This window comes from Anomaloglossus baeobatrachus, chromosome 1, assembly GCF_048569485.1.
Source record: "Anomaloglossus baeobatrachus isolate aAnoBae1 chromosome 1, aAnoBae1.hap1, whole genome shotgun sequence".
Lineage (NCBI taxonomy): Eukaryota > Metazoa > Chordata > Amphibia > Anura > Aromobatidae > Anomaloglossus > Anomaloglossus baeobatrachus.
The window spans coordinates 801,445,968-801,463,006 of record NC_134353.1 but is presented as its reverse complement, the minus strand read 5'-3'; the positions used below and the strand labels follow the sequence as shown (position 1 = coordinate 801,463,006).

The following is a 17,039-nucleotide window of genomic DNA, read 5'->3' as shown; positions in this document are numbered from 1 at the left end:
GCCGAACAATCCCTCCTTCAAGGGGGAGGGACGTTCGGCATCACAGCGACGTCGCCGCAACGTCACTAAGCGGCCGGCCAATCAAAGCGGAGGGGCGGAGATGAGCAGGACGTAACATCCCGCCCACCTCCTTCCTTCCGCATTGTGGCCGGCGGCAGGTAAGGAGACGTTCCTCGCTCCTGCGGTGTCACACATAGCGATCTGTGCTGTCGCATGAGTGATGAACCACCTGGATAAACAACCCTTACCGATTTTTGAGTTTGGGACGACCTCTCCATGGTGAACGATTTTCACCATTTTTGAGGTCGCTTAAGGTCGCTGGTCAGTGTCACACGCTGCGATATCGTTAATGTCGCCGGATGTGCATCACTAACAACTTCACCCCGACGACAAAACATTAACGATATCGTAGCGTGTAAAGTCCCCTTTACATGCCTCCCAGAGTTCATCTAGATTCTTTGGTTTTGTCTTCCAAGCTTCCTCTTTCATCCTACCCCAAACATGCTCAATGATGTTCATGTCTGGTGACTGGGCTGGCCAGGCCTTGAGCACCTTGATCTTCTTTGCCAGGAGGAACTTTGTTGTAGAGATGGATGTATGAGATGGAGCACCATCCTGCTGCAGGATATGACCCCTTTTATGATTGGGAATGTAAGAGGTAGCTAATACTTCTTGATATTTTATGCTATTGATATTGCCTTCCACCTTGCAAATGTTTCGCACACCCCCATACTGAATGTGACCCCAGACCATGATCTTTCCACCACCAAACGTAACTGTTTTCTGTGTCCATACGGGATCCAGTAGGTCTCCTGCAGTATTAGCGGCGGCTGTGGTGTAATTCAACTGAAGATTCATCAGAGAAATGCACCTTCTGCCACTTTTCCAGCATCCATCTGTTTAGCAGGCTGTGGGACTTGGCAAATGCCACATGGTTTTTTAATTGCCTTTTGTTTAGTGCTGGCTTCTGGGCACAGATTCAACTATGGAGGCCATTTTGAAACAGAATCCTACAAACTGTTTTAGTTGACACAGGGACTTGAGGTGACAAGGCCTTTTGGAGCTCTGCTGCAGTGGAAGAGGGGCTGGCTTTGGATTTTCTAACCAACAAACGTTCCTCCTGAGCAGTTGTCTTGCTGGACCTGGGCTTGTGAAAAACATCTCCAGTCTCTTCAAATCTTTTTTTAATTCTTTGTACTTGACGCTGAGGCACATTAAGGCTACATTCACATGACCGTTCTGTTTTTGCGGTACGCAAAACACGGTCCGTTTTTTTCACGGATGCATCTGTGTGGCATCCGTTCCGTTCTGTATACGGGCCGTGTATCATCCCTGCGTCATGCGTGCATCTTCCGGGTTTTTTTTGCGGTCCGCAAAACACGGAAGCAGCTAGATAGATAAATATAGATAGATAGAGGGATACCTAGATGGATAGATAGATAGACAGAGGGATAGAGAAACAGAGAGATGGAGGGATAAAAAGAGGGATGAATGAATAGAGGGATAGATAGAGGGATAGATAGATAGATAATAGATGAGAAAAGACATATATAATGTCCCACTCCCCAGCATTTTGTAATTGTGCATCCTTTAGTGCCTTTCATGTGGCACTAAAGGGTGCCTAGCTTTATATTTAGCCAAAAAATAACTAATTAAAAAAACCGACGTGGGGTCCACCCTATTTCTTGTAGTCAGCTTGGGTAAAGCAGACAGCTGCAGCCTGCAGACCACAGCTGACAGCTTCACCTTAGCTGGTAATCCAAAACAGAGGGCACCCCATACTGTTATTTTAAATTAAATAAATAATTTAAAACAAAAAACCGTGGGGTCCCCCTCAAATTGGATCACCAGCCAAGGTAAAGCGGACGGATGGTATTCTCAGACTAGGGAGGTTTGCGGTTCTTGGACCCTCCCCAGCCTAAGAATAGCAGGCCACAGCTGCCCCAGAAGTGGTGCATCCATTAGATGTGCCAATACTGGTGCTTTTCCCCAGCTCATTCCGATGCCCTGGTGCGGTGGCAAACGGGGTAATATATGGGGTTGATACCAGATGTGTAATGTCACCTGACATCAAGCCCTGGGGTTAGTGATGTCATGGCGTCTATCAGATACCCGACATCACTAACCCAGTCAGTAATAAAAAAAAAAAAAATAATAGACGACAAATTTTTATTTGAAAAAACACTTCCCAATACATTCCCTCTTTCACCAATTTATTGGTAATCCAATAAGGGGGTCCCACGACGATCCATACCATAGTCACTGTCCCAGTCAATGAAGAACATAACGTTCCCCATTGACTGGGAGAGCAGTGCAGTGACCTGAGCTAACATCATGAGGTCAGCCCGGGTCACTGCAGGGCATGACCAGCTCTGACTTCAGGAGGTTAGCTAGGTAAATTACTTCCGGTGATGAAAGACGCTGCACTCCTGATGTCAGCGCTGGTCACTATCTTCTATGCCCGCCGCGTTCTCAGATCACCTCTCACGAGCGGTCCGTGACGTCACCACTAGTCACAGTCTCGGGCCGCCCAACAGAGGTGATGTGACAAGCGCTAACGTCTGGAGAGCAGGACTTCCTCACCGCAGGTAATGAACTTTACTAACCTTCTGACAGCGACGCTCATCATCCCAATGGCTGCTCCCACTGCAGTGTGGGCATATGCTGACACTGCAATGTGGACATATGCTGACACTGCTGTGCGGGCAGCTGCGGACACATTGCTGTGCAGGCAGCTTCGGGCTGGCGGGGAAGTGGGACACAGACTGCACGGTGCTTCCGTATGGCTTCCGGGGATTTTGCGGGCCCATTGACTTGTATTGAGTCACGGTCCGTTATTACGGAACAGAATAGAACATGTTCCTTAATAACGGAACAGACATACGGCATCCAATGTGTTTTATGTAGGATCGGATGCACACGAAAGTGCTTCAGTGTACTATCCAATCCTACACAAAAGACATTGAAAAGATGGTCCTGTCCGTGGGTCCGCAAAAAAGAGGAACTGACCAGGACAAACAGAACAATCATGCGAATGAGCCCTAAAGGTGCCAGCCACCTCTGCAGTGGATCTGGTCTGCAGCCTCATGATAATCAAGGCTTTGGTCGCAGGGTGGATTTTCGGCATGTTGTCAAAGGTCAAGTTGCAGTTCAAGTGAAGATCTGGGGTGCTGGGTTTCTTTGTATACACACCCACTAATTAACCGATCATTAGTGAGCACAGGTGAGGATGTAAACTAGGATTGGGTGCATTATATGACAAGGCGACAAAACTTTTGTCTTGCCAAAATCTGACCTTTCATTAAATGATCAATATTTCAGCTTTACAGCAACTTTATATTCAGAACCTAAACCAAATTTGGGAGGGTTTCAGCTTTCAAAAGAGTAATTTATGAAACCAATGGATGAATTTAAAGTCAGGTTATAAACTTTTATTTACAGAACATGGATAAGCGACAGAACTTCTGTCAGGGACTGTACCACTATATGGTCACCGTATGGCGGTAACATCAGTGTTGGTGTTTGTATAGAGATTTGTTTCAGTAGCAGCACGGTCATCTGCTGAGGATCCCCTATATCAGGGGTGGGGAACCTTTTTTCTGCCGGGGGCCATTTGGAAATTTCTACCTTCCTTTGGGGGCCGCACAAAACTATCAACTTGAAAATTACCCTAATATATTTGGGTGACGGCTGCAGTGTCTACTCTTTGGTGCAGCTGTAATATTAGGCGATATTGATCTTGTTGCTTTTCACAACTGCTTTTCCAGGTTTGAGTTGGCTGGGACTGCTGTATATACATCACAGGAGGGGATGGGGGTATATACATCACAGGCGAGGGTTCGGAGGAATATAGATCACTGGGGAGGCTGGGGGCATAGGCATCAAAGAAGATGCGAAATGCAAACACATCACTTGGGAGAAGTATATGTCACTAAAAAAGCTGCGGGCCATAGACGTGGCTGTGGGCATAGACATTACTGGGGGTACATACATCATTGATGGGGAGCACATACATAGCTGGGGGGGCATAAACATTGCTGGGGAGGGCTGGGAGGAATAAACATCACTAGGGAAGCAGCGGGGCATAGACATCACTGGGGGTATATACATCACTGAGTTGCACAGACATAGCTTGGGGGCAAAAACATTGCTGGGGGTATATACATAGCTGGGGGCACAGACAGCCCTGGGGGATGCCGGCGGGACACAGACAGCCCTGCAGGATGCTGGAGAGGCACAGACAGCCCTGGGGGATGCTGGCGGGGCACAGACAGCCCTGGAGGATGCTGTAGAGGCACAGACAGCCCTGGGGGATGCCGGAGGGGCACAGACAGCCCTGGGGGATGCCGGAGGGGCACAGACAGCCCTGGGGGATGCCGGAGGGGCACAGACAGCCCTGGGAGATGCCGGAGGGGCACAGACAGCCCTGGGGGCACAGAAAACAATGGGAGCGGCTGGAGGCACAGACAGACCCGGGGGAGGCTGGGGGCACAGAGGGTGCTAGGGGCACAGAGGGCACTGGAAGAGGCTTGGGGCACAGAGATCACTGGGTGCATCGAGATCACTGGGGAGGCTCAGGGCACAGAGATCACTGGGGAGATTGGGGGGCACAGAGAGGGCTAGGGGGCACAGAGAGGGCTAGGGGGCACAGAGAGGGCTAGGGGGCACAGAGAGACCCAGGGGAGGCTGTGAGCACAGTCAGACCTGGTGAGGCTGGGGACACAGACAGACATGGGGGAGGCTCTGGACACAGACAGACCCGGGGGAGGCTGGGGGCACAGAGGGTGCTAGGGGCACAGAGGGCACTGGAAGAGGCTTGGGGCACAGAGATCACTGGGTGCATCGAGATCACTGGGGAGGCTCAGGGCACAGAGATCACTGGGGAGATTGGGGGGCACAGAGAGGGCTAGGGGGCACAGAGAGGGCTAGGGGGCACAGAGAGACCCAGGGGAGGCTGTGAGCACAGTCAGACCTGGTGAGGCTGGGGACACAGACAGACATGGGGGAGGCTCTGGACACAGACAGACATGGGGTAGGCTGGGGACACAGACAGACATGGGGTAGGCTGGGGACACAGACAGACATTTGGGGAGGCTGGGGACACAGACAGACATGGGGGGAGGCTGGGGACACAGACAGACATGGGGGGAGGCTGGGGACACAGACAGACATGGGGGGAGGCTGGGGACACAGACAGACATGGGGGGAGGCTGGGGACACAGACAGACATGGGGGGAGGCTGGGGACACAGACAGACATGGGGGGAGGCTGGGGACACAGACAGACATGGGGGGAGGCTGGGGACACAGACAGACATGGGGGGAGGCTGGGGACACAGACAGACATGGGGGGAGGCTGGGGACACAGACAGACATGGGGGGAGGCTGGGGACACAGACAGACATGGGGGGAGGCTGGGGACACAGACAGACATGGGGGGAGGCTGGGGACACAGACAGACATGGGGGGAGGCTGGGGACACAGACAGACATGGGGGGAGGCTGGGGACACAGACAGACATGGGGGGAGGCTGGGGACACAGACAGACATGGGGGGAGGCTGGGAGCACAGACAGACATGGGGGGAGGCTGGGAGCACAGACAGACCTGGGGAGGCTGAGAGCACAGGCAGACCTGGGGATGCTAAGAGCACAGGCAGACCTGGGGGAGGCTGGGACCACAGGCATACCTGGGGGAGGCTGGGAGTACAGTCAGACCTGGGGAGGCTGGGAGTGTGAAGCCCCGCAAGTGTTGTGTCGGTGCATTACCTTCAGGGACTCCACGCAGCTGGATCCTGTCACAGGTAGGAAATCTTCTATCTAGGATTGTCGTGACGCCACTCTCAGAATTGCGGTCAGTGGGGACCGCCACTGCAGGTTAGGGGTGCCTGGGGCTGATGGTAGGTGCAGTCAGTTGTAATAGCCTCCTGAGAGTGAGGCATGCCCCAGGGTCCCGTGTAGGTGTGTGGAACTAGAAGTCGCAGAATGACTCACACACACAAGCAGGATGTCTTTCATGGATTTTACTCACTGATGATGGCAGGGTGAGTAACCCGGGCGTAGCTGGGATGAACCAGGCTGGAACCAGGTGTCCTTCAGGCTGACTGATGAGGGTGGCTACCGACTCGCCTTCCTTAGCCCTTTCCGTTTTGGGGTAACCCCTGCTTGAAGCCCTGCTGGGGTCGCCCAGGGAAGTTGCTGGTGCCTCTCTCCCCTTCTTTTTGGCCCGTTTGCTTGTAGCCTGGACCAGATCACTCCAGCTGCTTGCCTCCTGTGAACTATGGGCCCTAACTGTGGCTACGTGGCTGCGGACTCTGTAGTGTTGTCTTGGGGGTGTAAAGTGCCCCCTCATGCAGGTTTGGCAAAGGAAAGGTGAATCTATCCCTGCACTGGGACCTGCTACCCGTTTGGGCCTGGTTCTCCCTGACAGTCTCCTTACTTTCCACTCCGTTGCTCTCTCTTTAGCTGTGTGTGGATTTCGGGCAGCACTCCCAGGTGACCGTTCTCCCCCGTCGGTAGTCACTGCGTGGACGCTGTTAGACTGCAACAGCCCCAGGGTCTGCTCCTCACGTCTGCTTTCCCTGAGCTGCACACTAAACCGGCTCACTCGTGGGACCTGCACTGCTGCTCCTGTCTGAGCTCCACTTCCATGCTCCTCACTCCTCCACACTCTGCTTCAGACTGCTCTTCTCCTCCTCCTTCCTCTTTTCCCTTTTGTGCCTGCCTACGCCACCTAGCAACCAGGCTCTCTACCACACCCCTTGAGTGGAGATGGAGGCTTCGCCCCCTCCACCCCTCGGGTGGAGGTGGAGGCTTCGCCCCCTCCTGGGATCCCCAGGGGTCCTCTCAAAGGTACATGTGTGAGACCTGATCACTATGCGCCTGTGTAGTCACACCTCGGTCAGCCTTCTGGATTACCTGTGTTGTACTGTCCCCAGCATGGGTGCAGTACTCAGTGGTGCCTGACCAGGTCAGGGGCGCCACAGGAGCACAATCAGACCTGGGGAGGCTGGGAGCACAGGCAGACCTGGGGGAGGCTGGGAGTACAGTCAGACCTGGGGAGGCTGGGAGCACAATCAGACCTGGGGAGGCTGGGAGCACAGCCAGACATGGGGGAGGCTTGGAGCACAGGCAGACCTGGGGGAGGCTGGGAGGACAGGCAGACCTGGGGAGGCTGGGAGGCCAGGCAGACCTGGGGGAGGCTGGGAGGACAGGCAGACCTGGGGGAGGCTGGGAGGACAGGCAGACCTGGGGGAGGCTGGGAGGACAGGCAGACCTGGGGGAGGCTGGGAGGACAGGCAGACCTGGGGGAGGCTGGGAGGACAGGCAGACCTGGGGGAGGCTGGGAGGACAGGCAGACCTGGGGGAGGCTGGGAGGACAGGCAGACCTGGGGGAGGCTGGGAGGACAGGCAGACCTGGGGGAGGCTGGGAGGACAGGCAGACCTGGGGGAGGCTGGGAGGACAGGCAGACCTGGGGGAGGCTGGGAGGATAGGCAGACCTGGGGGAGGCTGGGAGGACAGGCAGACCTGGGGGAGGCTGGGAGGACAGGCAGACATGGGGGAGGCTGGGATCACTGCCGCCGGGCACAGTAGGACATTGGGGCAGTCGCTCCTCTTCTGTTGGATTGGAGCGCACCTATACCCACTACTGTACGTCCTCACGTAGCCAGTGCCAGCGTGGGGACGTAGTGCTTGAGGTGCGTTCAGCCAGCAAGATGCGGTTGCCGCCCCAGCACTGCGGTCCCCGGGTATCAGCCCGGGCACAACAGCAAAAGTCATTGCGGGCCGCATATGGCCCCCCGCCGGCCGGAGGTTCCTCACCCCTGCCCTATAGCCATGATTAGGGTGCACCACTAGTAGGAAACATGGTCACTTGGTAAGGGTCCACCCATGCAGCTCCCTCCTGCTCACAGATGACGTCACAGGTGTGTAGACTAGAGGTTGCAGCCGGAGCTGCGGGTGACACTGCGCACAGGCTGCGGACGGACATATCATCTCTCGCCCACAGAACGATGATGCAACCAGATACTCACTCCGCTCAGCCGCAGCAGCTGCTCACCCGCGTCCCCTCACTGGTTGCTATGGACGCATTAACAGACTCCGGCCCCTTCCCAGCCCACCCAATCACTGGCCAGCGTTCCGTACACAGCCCCACGTGTGGCTGGCACGTCAGAGTGTACTAGTCATCCTGCAGCCCATTGTCACTATTGGCGGAGGAGTTCACTACAAGTCCCGGCATGCCTCGCTCCCGCGTGACGTCATCGCGTCCCCGGGCCGCCCTTTTCCTGCACAGTTCAGGGGAGGCTGGGCACCTGTCTACGTGACGTCACTCCGTCCTGTGACCCGGGCCGCAGTTGTAATAGTAGAGGTATCATGCAGCCCCGTCGGCCCGAGGGTTTCGATGGTCTGGGATACAGGGGCTCGGCCTGGGCCCGAGGAGAGGAGGCGCCACCTCCGTACCAGCACAGCTTCCCGACAAGGTCATTCAGCTCCTCCGGGGACCTGTCACAACACTGGGTGACCACCCCGCCCGACATCCCGGGCAGCCGCAACCTGCACTGGGGGGAGAAGACCCCACAGTATGGAGGAGACGGGAACCCGGCGCCCCCCGGCCTGGGCGAGGAGAGCAGCGGCGGGGGTGAGCGCTGTGCGCCGGCGGCTCCATCATCGGGGAGGGCTGATCTGTGCAACCGTACAACCGGCAGGGAAGGGCAGCACCCGCCCATACTGTGCCTGCCCGAGCGGGGACAGGAGGCAGCGGCATGTGCGGTACACCCCCGTGCCCTCTCCCACTGTGCCCCCAGTACACCCCATTGTCACCCACCCACTCTGCACTGTGACCCCCGCTACACCCCATTGTCACCCACCCACTCTGCACTGTGACCCCCGCTACACCCCATTGTCACCCACCCACTCTGCACTGTGACCCCCGCTACACCCCATTGTCACCCACCCACTCTGCACTGTGACCCCCGCTACACCCCATTGTCACCCACCCACTCTGCACTGTGACCCCTGCTACACCCCATTGTCACCCACTCTGCACTGTGACCCCTGCTACACCCCATTGTCACCCACCCACTCTGCACTGTGACCTCCGCTACACCCCATTGTCACCCACCCACTCTGCACTGTGACCCCTGCTACACCCCATTGTCACCCACCCACTCTGCACTGTGACCCCTGCTACACCCCATTGTCACCCACCCACTCTGCACTGTGACCTCCGCTACACCCCATTGTCACCCACCCACTCTGCACTGTGACCCCTGCTACACCCCATTGTCACCCACCAACTCTGCACTGTGACCCCCACTACACCCCATTATCACCCACTCTGCACTGTGACCCCCGCTACACCCCATTGTCACCCACCCACTCTGCACTGTGACCTCCGCTACACCCAATTGTCACCCACCCACTCTGCACTGTGACCCCCGCTACACTCCATTGTCACCCACCCACTCTGCACTGTGACCCCCGCTACACTCCATTGTCACCCACCCACTCTGCACTGTGACCCCCACTACACCCCATTGTCACCCACCCACTCTGCACTGTGACCCCCACTACACCCCATTATCACCCACTCTGCACTGTGACCCCCGCTACACCCCATTATCACCCACCCACTCTGCACTGTGACCTCCGCTACACCCCATTGTCACCCACCCTCTCTGCACTGTGACTCCGCTACACCCCATTATCACCCACTCTCTCCTGGTTACTGTGACCCTAGTACACCCCATTGTCACCCACATGTTAAAGTTCTCTAATATCTACGGACTGAGAGCTAAACCAGCCATAACATGCTAGCGCAGAAGTGACTATAGTTCTTATGTCACAGCAGCGGGAAGGGGAAAGTGGTATTCCCATCTCCAATATCATATCCCAATAAGTAGTAGGTGTAATAGCAGATAACTCCAATTAGAAATGTATAGTTCTCCTGATGTAGCTATGTCTCTTACCTCATGTGCAGGGCATTGCAGGTTTATGTATCCATGGTTACGACCACATATATAGTGACAGTTGCTTGTGGTCATAACCATTTATACCTGAACTGCAATGCCCCGCACATGAGGTAAGAGACATGGTTATATTAGGAGAATTATACTACATTTCTAATTGGAGGTATTTGCTAATATCCCCAGATAAACACACACGCGTTTAATGCGTTTCTGCTGCAGAAGTGCGATTATGATGCCTGTATTCTGCCATGACGATAACTGGAGTTCTATATAGGAGAACCGGGAGTATCCAAAACAAGGCAGGCTTATATAAAACAGGACAAAGCAAGACGAGACTGCGATAAAAGTGCAATAAATGCAGTAAAAAGCCCTAAGTAATCTTAACGGGTGCAGAAAATCTGTAACATCAAAGCTATACTAAATACTCATCGCGTGACCCCGGCCTAAAGCCCTGTGCACACGCTGAGTATTGGGGGCGTTTTTACCTCAGTATTTGTAGCCAAAGCCAGGAAAAGTATAATACACACGGCAGCACTTCTGTAATTTCTACCCACTCCTGACTTTGGCTACAAATACTGAGGTAAATAACTCCTTAAATACTCAGCATGTGAACACAGGGTCTTAGAGTGACCGTGACATTTGCCGCATTGTGATAAATAGACCATTGGGTCAGCACATGCCCAAAATAACAGCTCTAGTGGGCTGTTCCCAGTATGTACTGGTTAGTACTTGTGAAAATTAATAACTGGGATCAGGGGTTTGCGTCCCTGCATCCAGCACCTATATTGGGGGAGCAGAGCTAAGCCTGCCCTGTGCAATCCAATGGAAGATCTAAAGTAGAGCAAAGGGCAGGAATTGTTAGACCGCCTTAACAGCTGGCTTGTCAGCTGAGTGATGGTTTCGCCGCCTTTGCCATACTCAGGGGTTCTTCACCAGCCTGGTGCTACTGTGTTCTCTCTGAGAGCCATTTCTGGCCATGTCTGGGTACGGCTTATCTCCAGCAGGCAATATGATATGCTGGATCCACATGCTGAACCCATCTCTATCTGTAAGGCCTGTTTCACATGTCAGTGATTCTGGTACGTTTGCTTTTTTTTTTTTTTTTTTTTTTTTTATACGTACCAGAATCACTGACATACGCAGACCCATTATAATGAATGGGTCTGCGCACTCATCAGTGATTTTTCACTGAACATGTCTCCGTGCGGCGTACCCGCGTGTCCATGATTGCCGCACGGACACATGTCCATTTTTTTTCTGGCATCACTGATGTCCCACGGACCACGCAGTGGTGTGATCCGTGAAACACGTGCCAGAAAAACACGTGCATATAAAATACAAATCATTTTTACTCACCCGGCTTCAGCTGCGCTCTCTGCAGCCTGTTCTGCCTGCTGCTTCTGAGCCGGCTCATTACTGTTGTGCATGTTCATGATGCATGACACAGCCGACCCGGAAGCAGCTGCTGTGGGGGTCAGCGCTGGCTGGATGCTGCACCGCGGGAGCGTTCAGCACCATGGAGAGCGGGCACAGGTGAGTTACTCTATGTGAAATCACGGAGAATGGAGCCCGGATTGCATTTAGACAATCCGCGTGTGCCGTGAATCACAGCACACGCAGGGACATGTGCGTGTTTTACACGTCAGTGAAGAACGTCTCTGTTTTTCACTGACGTGTGAAACGGGCCTTAGGTACACCTGATATTACTGTGTGTTGTAGTATGAAGTCTTGTATCTTAGCAAACAGATTGCTGCTAGTTTATCACATCCGGCTTTTTGCCGTTTCCGGCGCATGCCAGTACAGTGTATACAGTACAGTGGCAGCGCGACAAGCTCCGGCCACATGCTGTCATGTGACCAGAGCATGTGACCCGGAAGTTACAGCGCTGCCACTGTACTGTATACACTGTACTGGCATGCGCCGAATCCAGCAAACTGGCGAAAAGCCGGATGTGGGAAACTAGCTTTAAAGAGGTTGTCTGATCCTTTTTTAAGGAGTAACACTGCAGATTTCTTATAAAAACAAGCAACATTGGAGCCCACCTCTTTATTGAAAATAATCGTCTTCATTATCGAAACAATGGATTTTTAATTCTGTAGTGTAGTCCTCATTGCTAACGTTATTGGTCACGTCAGAGGTGGCTGTTTTCCTAGGCAAAGGGGCAAATGTTTGTAATGCAGTATGTAAATTATAATGACATTGCTGGGATTGCTGCACTTCTCCTTCAAAGCTGCCTGTGATCGCAGCATCAGAGTGCACCGTCTGGACCAGTTTTTCAGCAATGTCACATGCCATAACTATTGCTTTTCAGCAGCACACTGCTTCTCCTTCTCTACACCCCTCAGCGAAAAGGAAGCCCAGAGGCGGAAAGCGGTGTGCTCCTGAAGATTGCATCTTTAATCCCTTTAAAGGGGTTCTCCAAGAAATGTAATAAATACACATTTAAATCTTAAACATTTTTCTAAATACCTTTATTTAGCAAAAAGCTATGCTTCATCTTCTGCAGTGTCAGGATTTCAAAGATGGCAACTGCCACAAATGTGTGCACCCATCCTAGATGTCAGAAGGCCTGCAGTAGTATGTATGGCGTGAAGCACGGGCGAGACGCACTAATACTTTCAGGCTGACTGATATGAATATATATCCTCTCTGTTGGTCCACTCCATTGTCCTGTCAGGTTGACTGAAGAGTTGAATATGAGGTGATGTTGGCTAACTGGACGCTGCTCAGACCTGACATCTGTCTCCAGCAGATGTTCTTTATGCAGCTCGTCCTAGTCCAAGTCCTCTGAAATTCAGAACGGGTTGTGATTTATGGCAGTTGCCATCTTTAACATTTGGACAGAGTGCACTAGATAAAACATATTTTTCTGATAAGTTAATTTTGAAAAAACAAATTTAAATGCGAATTTTATGGGGGGTTTTTTATATACATGTTTATATTATTACATTTCTTGGAAAACCTCTTTAAAGTCACGCACAAGTCTCTCCCAATACACGCACATCAGGAGAAGCTGGTAGTGACCAACCTTTCCAACTTGTCTCCCTTAGCCTGTGTGCGCCCGTGTGCGTATTGCATGCATTTACGCTGTGCCTAGCAGTGCAGCGTAAACGCATGCGTTCTGCATCCCCAGCAAAGTCTATGTAACTTGTGCAAATTCCATGCGCACGTTGCGTCTTAGAATGCAGCGATTTGCATGCTGACATTTCTGGACCAATCGCTGCGTTCTAAAAAGCAACGTCACTTGTTTTATGCGTTTTGGAAGCTTTTCCCACTGTCTGTGGCAGAGTCAGCATCCAGAACGCATGAATTCTGCATTCAAAATATTTCCAAAATGCAGCTTTTTGGCTGCATTTTGAAACACACATGCAGTGACCAAACGAATATTTGTCACGCAGATGTGCGCACGTGGCATTACTGCTTGGTCCTCACTGGCTCTAAACTCCACAGCTCTTCAGAATCCTCATACCTGGCTGAGATTATACCGCCCGCGTCTGATACATACCGTTTCTAGATCGGGCACAATGTATCTGTTGGCAGATTTTTCCTAGAATACCTTTTCATTTCCTATCCAAAGGACAGGTAATAACTTGAGATCAGTAGGTGTCCGTTCACTAAAATGAAGCACCACTATAACCCACATTAGAGCAGTGTCAGTGCGCACACTCATCCCCCAGTCCCTTCATGCTCCACTGGACTGACCTATCGCGCTATACTCTACTACTTCTGGCACTCCCATTGGGAATAACTGAAGCAGCAGTCAAGCATACACACTGTCTCCGCTCTGTAAATCAGTGGGGGCCCTAGTGGTCGGACCCCTGCTGATCTCAAGGCTATTTTCTATCCCAGGGATAAGTGACAACGTCTTTTCATCATACAACCCTTTAAAAGGATTTTCTGCTAATGTCTTCATGCCTGATACAGCATGACACATTTAGAGGTCTTGTGGAGGCCATGTCTTAACAGGTTAGAGCCGTGTTGGTGGTATGAGGGGATACACAGTATTAAGTGCAGAAGAGCGCTGAACGTTCATATGGCAGGCACTCCTGAAAGTTGTAGCTGTGAGTGTCTGTGTGCAGCGCTATTTACATGTACAAGCCTGGTTTGTAGAGCGGAGACTAGAATAACCCATGCTGTAATTTATTTGTTTTATGTTTACTATTTTCCTCTTTTTTTTTTTTTTTTTTTCTTTGTGAAAACACCACAATGGCACAAGCACATAGGCTAACAGTGGTCTATGTGCTTAGCCTATGTCCTGCCCATTTGCCCAATGGAGCGCAGATACTCTCTTGTGAAGGTCACCTACTTTCACTATTATGTGTTTGGTATCAGTAGTTGTAATCACAGCCAGGACTTGTGGCCAGATTCTGCTCTTATTTTATTACTGCAGCTTCTCTGAGTATTCTCTTTTTTTAATTCACTATACAGTTCCAAAAATATGGGCACTTTATCTAGTACTGATTTTCTATAGTCTTTACCAAGGAGGCATGGCTCGCAGGGTAATAATGCAGAACAACTTAAAGATATCATGCACCTTTGGGAAGACCATACTATTTATCACTAGTGATGAGCGAGCACTACCATGCCCCGGTGCTCAGTACTTGTAATGAATAGTGATGAGCGAGCACTACCATGCCCCGGTGCTCAGTACTTGTAATGAATAGTGATGAGCGAGCACTACCATGCCCCGCTGCTCAGTACTTGTAATGAATAGTGATTAGCGAGCACTACCATGCTCAGGTGCTCTGTACTTGTACAGTGCCTTGCAAATGTATTCGGCCCCCTTGAATTTTTCAACCTTTTACCACATTATAGGCTTCAAACATAAAGATAAAAATTTTAATGTTATATTGAAGAATCAACAACAAGTAGGAAACAATTGTGAAGTTGAACAAAATTTACTGCTTATTTTAAACTTTTGTAAGAAATAAAAAACTGAAAATTGGGGTGTGCAATATTATTCGGGCCGTTTACTTTCAGTGCAGCAAACTCACTCCAGAAGTTCATTGAGGATCTCTGAATGATCCAATGTTGTCCTAAATGACTGATGATGATAAATATAAGCCACCTGTGTGTAATCAAGTCACCGTATAAATGCACCTGCTCTGTGATAGTCTGTGTTTTGTTTAGAGCACAGATAGCATCATGAAAACCAAGGAACACAACAGGCAGGTCCGTGATACTGTTGTGGAAAAGTTTTAAAGCCGGATTTGGTTACAGAAAGATTTCCAAAACTTTAAACATCCCAAGGAGCACTGTGCAAGCGATCATATTGAAATGGAAGAAGTATCATACCACTGCAAATCTATCAAGACTCTGCCGTCCATCCAAATTTTCATCTCAAACAAGAAGACTGATCACAGATGCAGCCAAGAGGCCCATGATCACTCTGGATGAACTGCAGAGATCTACAGCTGAGGTGGGAGAGTCTGGCCATAGGACAACAATCAGTCGTACACTGCACAAATCTGGCCTTTATGAAAGAGTGGCAAGGAGAAAGCCATTTCTCAAAGATATCCATAAAGTGTCGTTTAACGTTTGCCACAAGCTACTTTGGGAGACACACCAAACGTAGAAGAAGGTGCTCTGGCCAGATGAAACCAAAATCAAACTTTTTGGGCACAATGCCAAACGATATGTTTGGCATAAAAGCAGCACCACTCATCACCCTGAACACACCAATCCCCACTGTCAAACATGGTGGTGGCAGCATCATGGTTTGGGCCTGCTGTTCTACAGCAGGGAGAGGGAAGATGGTTAAAATTGATGGGAAGATGGATGGAGCCAAATACAGGACCATTCTTGAAGAAAACCTGTTGGAGTCTGCAAAAGACCTGAGACTGGGATGGAGATTTGTCTTTCAACAAGACAATGATCCCAATCATAAAGCAAAATCTACAATTGAATGGTTCACAAATAAACGTATCCAGGTGTTAGAATGGCCAAGTCACAGTCCAGACCTGAATCCAATCGAGAATCTGTGGAAAGAGCTGAAAACTGCTGTTCACAAACGCTCTCCATCCAACCTCACTCAGCTCCAGCTGTTTGCAAAGGAAGAATGGGCAAGAATTTCAGTCTCTCGATGTGCAAAACTGATAGACACATACCCCAAGCGACTTGCAACTGTAATCGCAGAAAAAGGTGGCGCTACAAAGTATTAACTTACAGGGGACGAATAATATTGCACGCCCCAATGTTCAGTTATTTATTTTTTATAAAAGTTTAAAATAAGCAATAAATTTCGCTCAACTTCACAATTGTGTCCCACTTGTTGATTCTTCACCATAATATTATTTTTTTTTTATCTTTATGTTTGAAGCCTGAAATTTGGGAAAAGGTTGAAAAATTCAAGGGGCCCCAATACTTTCGCAAGGCACAGTAACTAGTAACTACCATGCTCAGGTGCTCTGTACTCGTAATGAATAGTGATGAGAGGGTAGTATCGTGCTCGGTACTCAGAACCAGCAGTTGGATGCTTGCATGGGTGAGACTTGAGCACCCGAGTATAATGGAAGTCAATGGGAAACTCGAGCCTTTTTCGGGAAATCTTCCGGAAAAATGCTTGTTTCCCATTGACTTCCATTATACTCAGGTACTTGAGTTGTGCCCATTCGAGCATCAACTGCTTTTTACAAGTACCAGGCATGACAGTGCTCATCACAAGTTGCGAGTACCGAGCATGATAGTACTCGATCGTCACTAATCATCACTATACAAAACACCCCACATCAAAAGACAACATATTTAGGGCAGTAGCGGAAACAAAATAAGTGCAAAAACTGCCCACTTTTCACCTTCTCTTTTAACACTAGAAATCCCAGAAATTTCGAGCTCCATAGGGTTCCAGTGGTAGAAATGTTAAATGACCCCTCTCTGGGTCTTCTAGTGTTAAAGGGCATCTGTCATGTTAAAAAAAAAAAAGTATTACCCTGCAGATGTTGAAAATAGTGTTCTGACGCCATGTGGCCGCTACTGGGAGTGGGGGTGCTCCCAGTAGCCTCGGGCTTTCAGATATAGGAGTGCGTTACGTCTGATTTCAGTCACCACTCTGTGCATAGTTAGCGGCAACCGTA

The 17,039-nt window shown here is 50.8% G+C and overlaps 2 protein-coding genes across 3 annotated transcripts in view; one reads left to right on the top strand and one right to left on the bottom strand.

Moving 5' to 3' along the window:
- Positions 1-8,119, bottom strand: part of TMEM232 (transmembrane protein 232) — a 383,971-nt gene extending 375,852 nt beyond the window's left edge. Inside the window, exon 1 of the mRNA XM_075341901.1 lies at positions 8,032-8,119. The gene's annotated coding sequence lies outside the window, so the exon portion shown is untranslated. The remainder of the gene's footprint in view (positions 1-8,031) is intronic.
- Positions 8,120-8,246: 127 nt separating this feature from the next.
- SLC25A46 (solute carrier family 25 member 46) overlaps positions 8,247-17,039 on the top strand; it is a 52,834-nt gene continuing 44,041 nt past the window's right edge. The window contains exon 1 of one of the 2 annotated variants that reach the window (XM_075325019.1): positions 8,247-8,636. In XM_075325019.1, coding sequence (XP_075181134.1) covers positions 8,372-8,636 — 265 coding nt within the window. In that variant the 5' untranslated portion in view covers positions 8,247-8,371. The remainder of the gene's footprint in view (positions 8,637-17,039) is intronic. The other variant, XM_075325020.1, reaches the window with a different exon arrangement.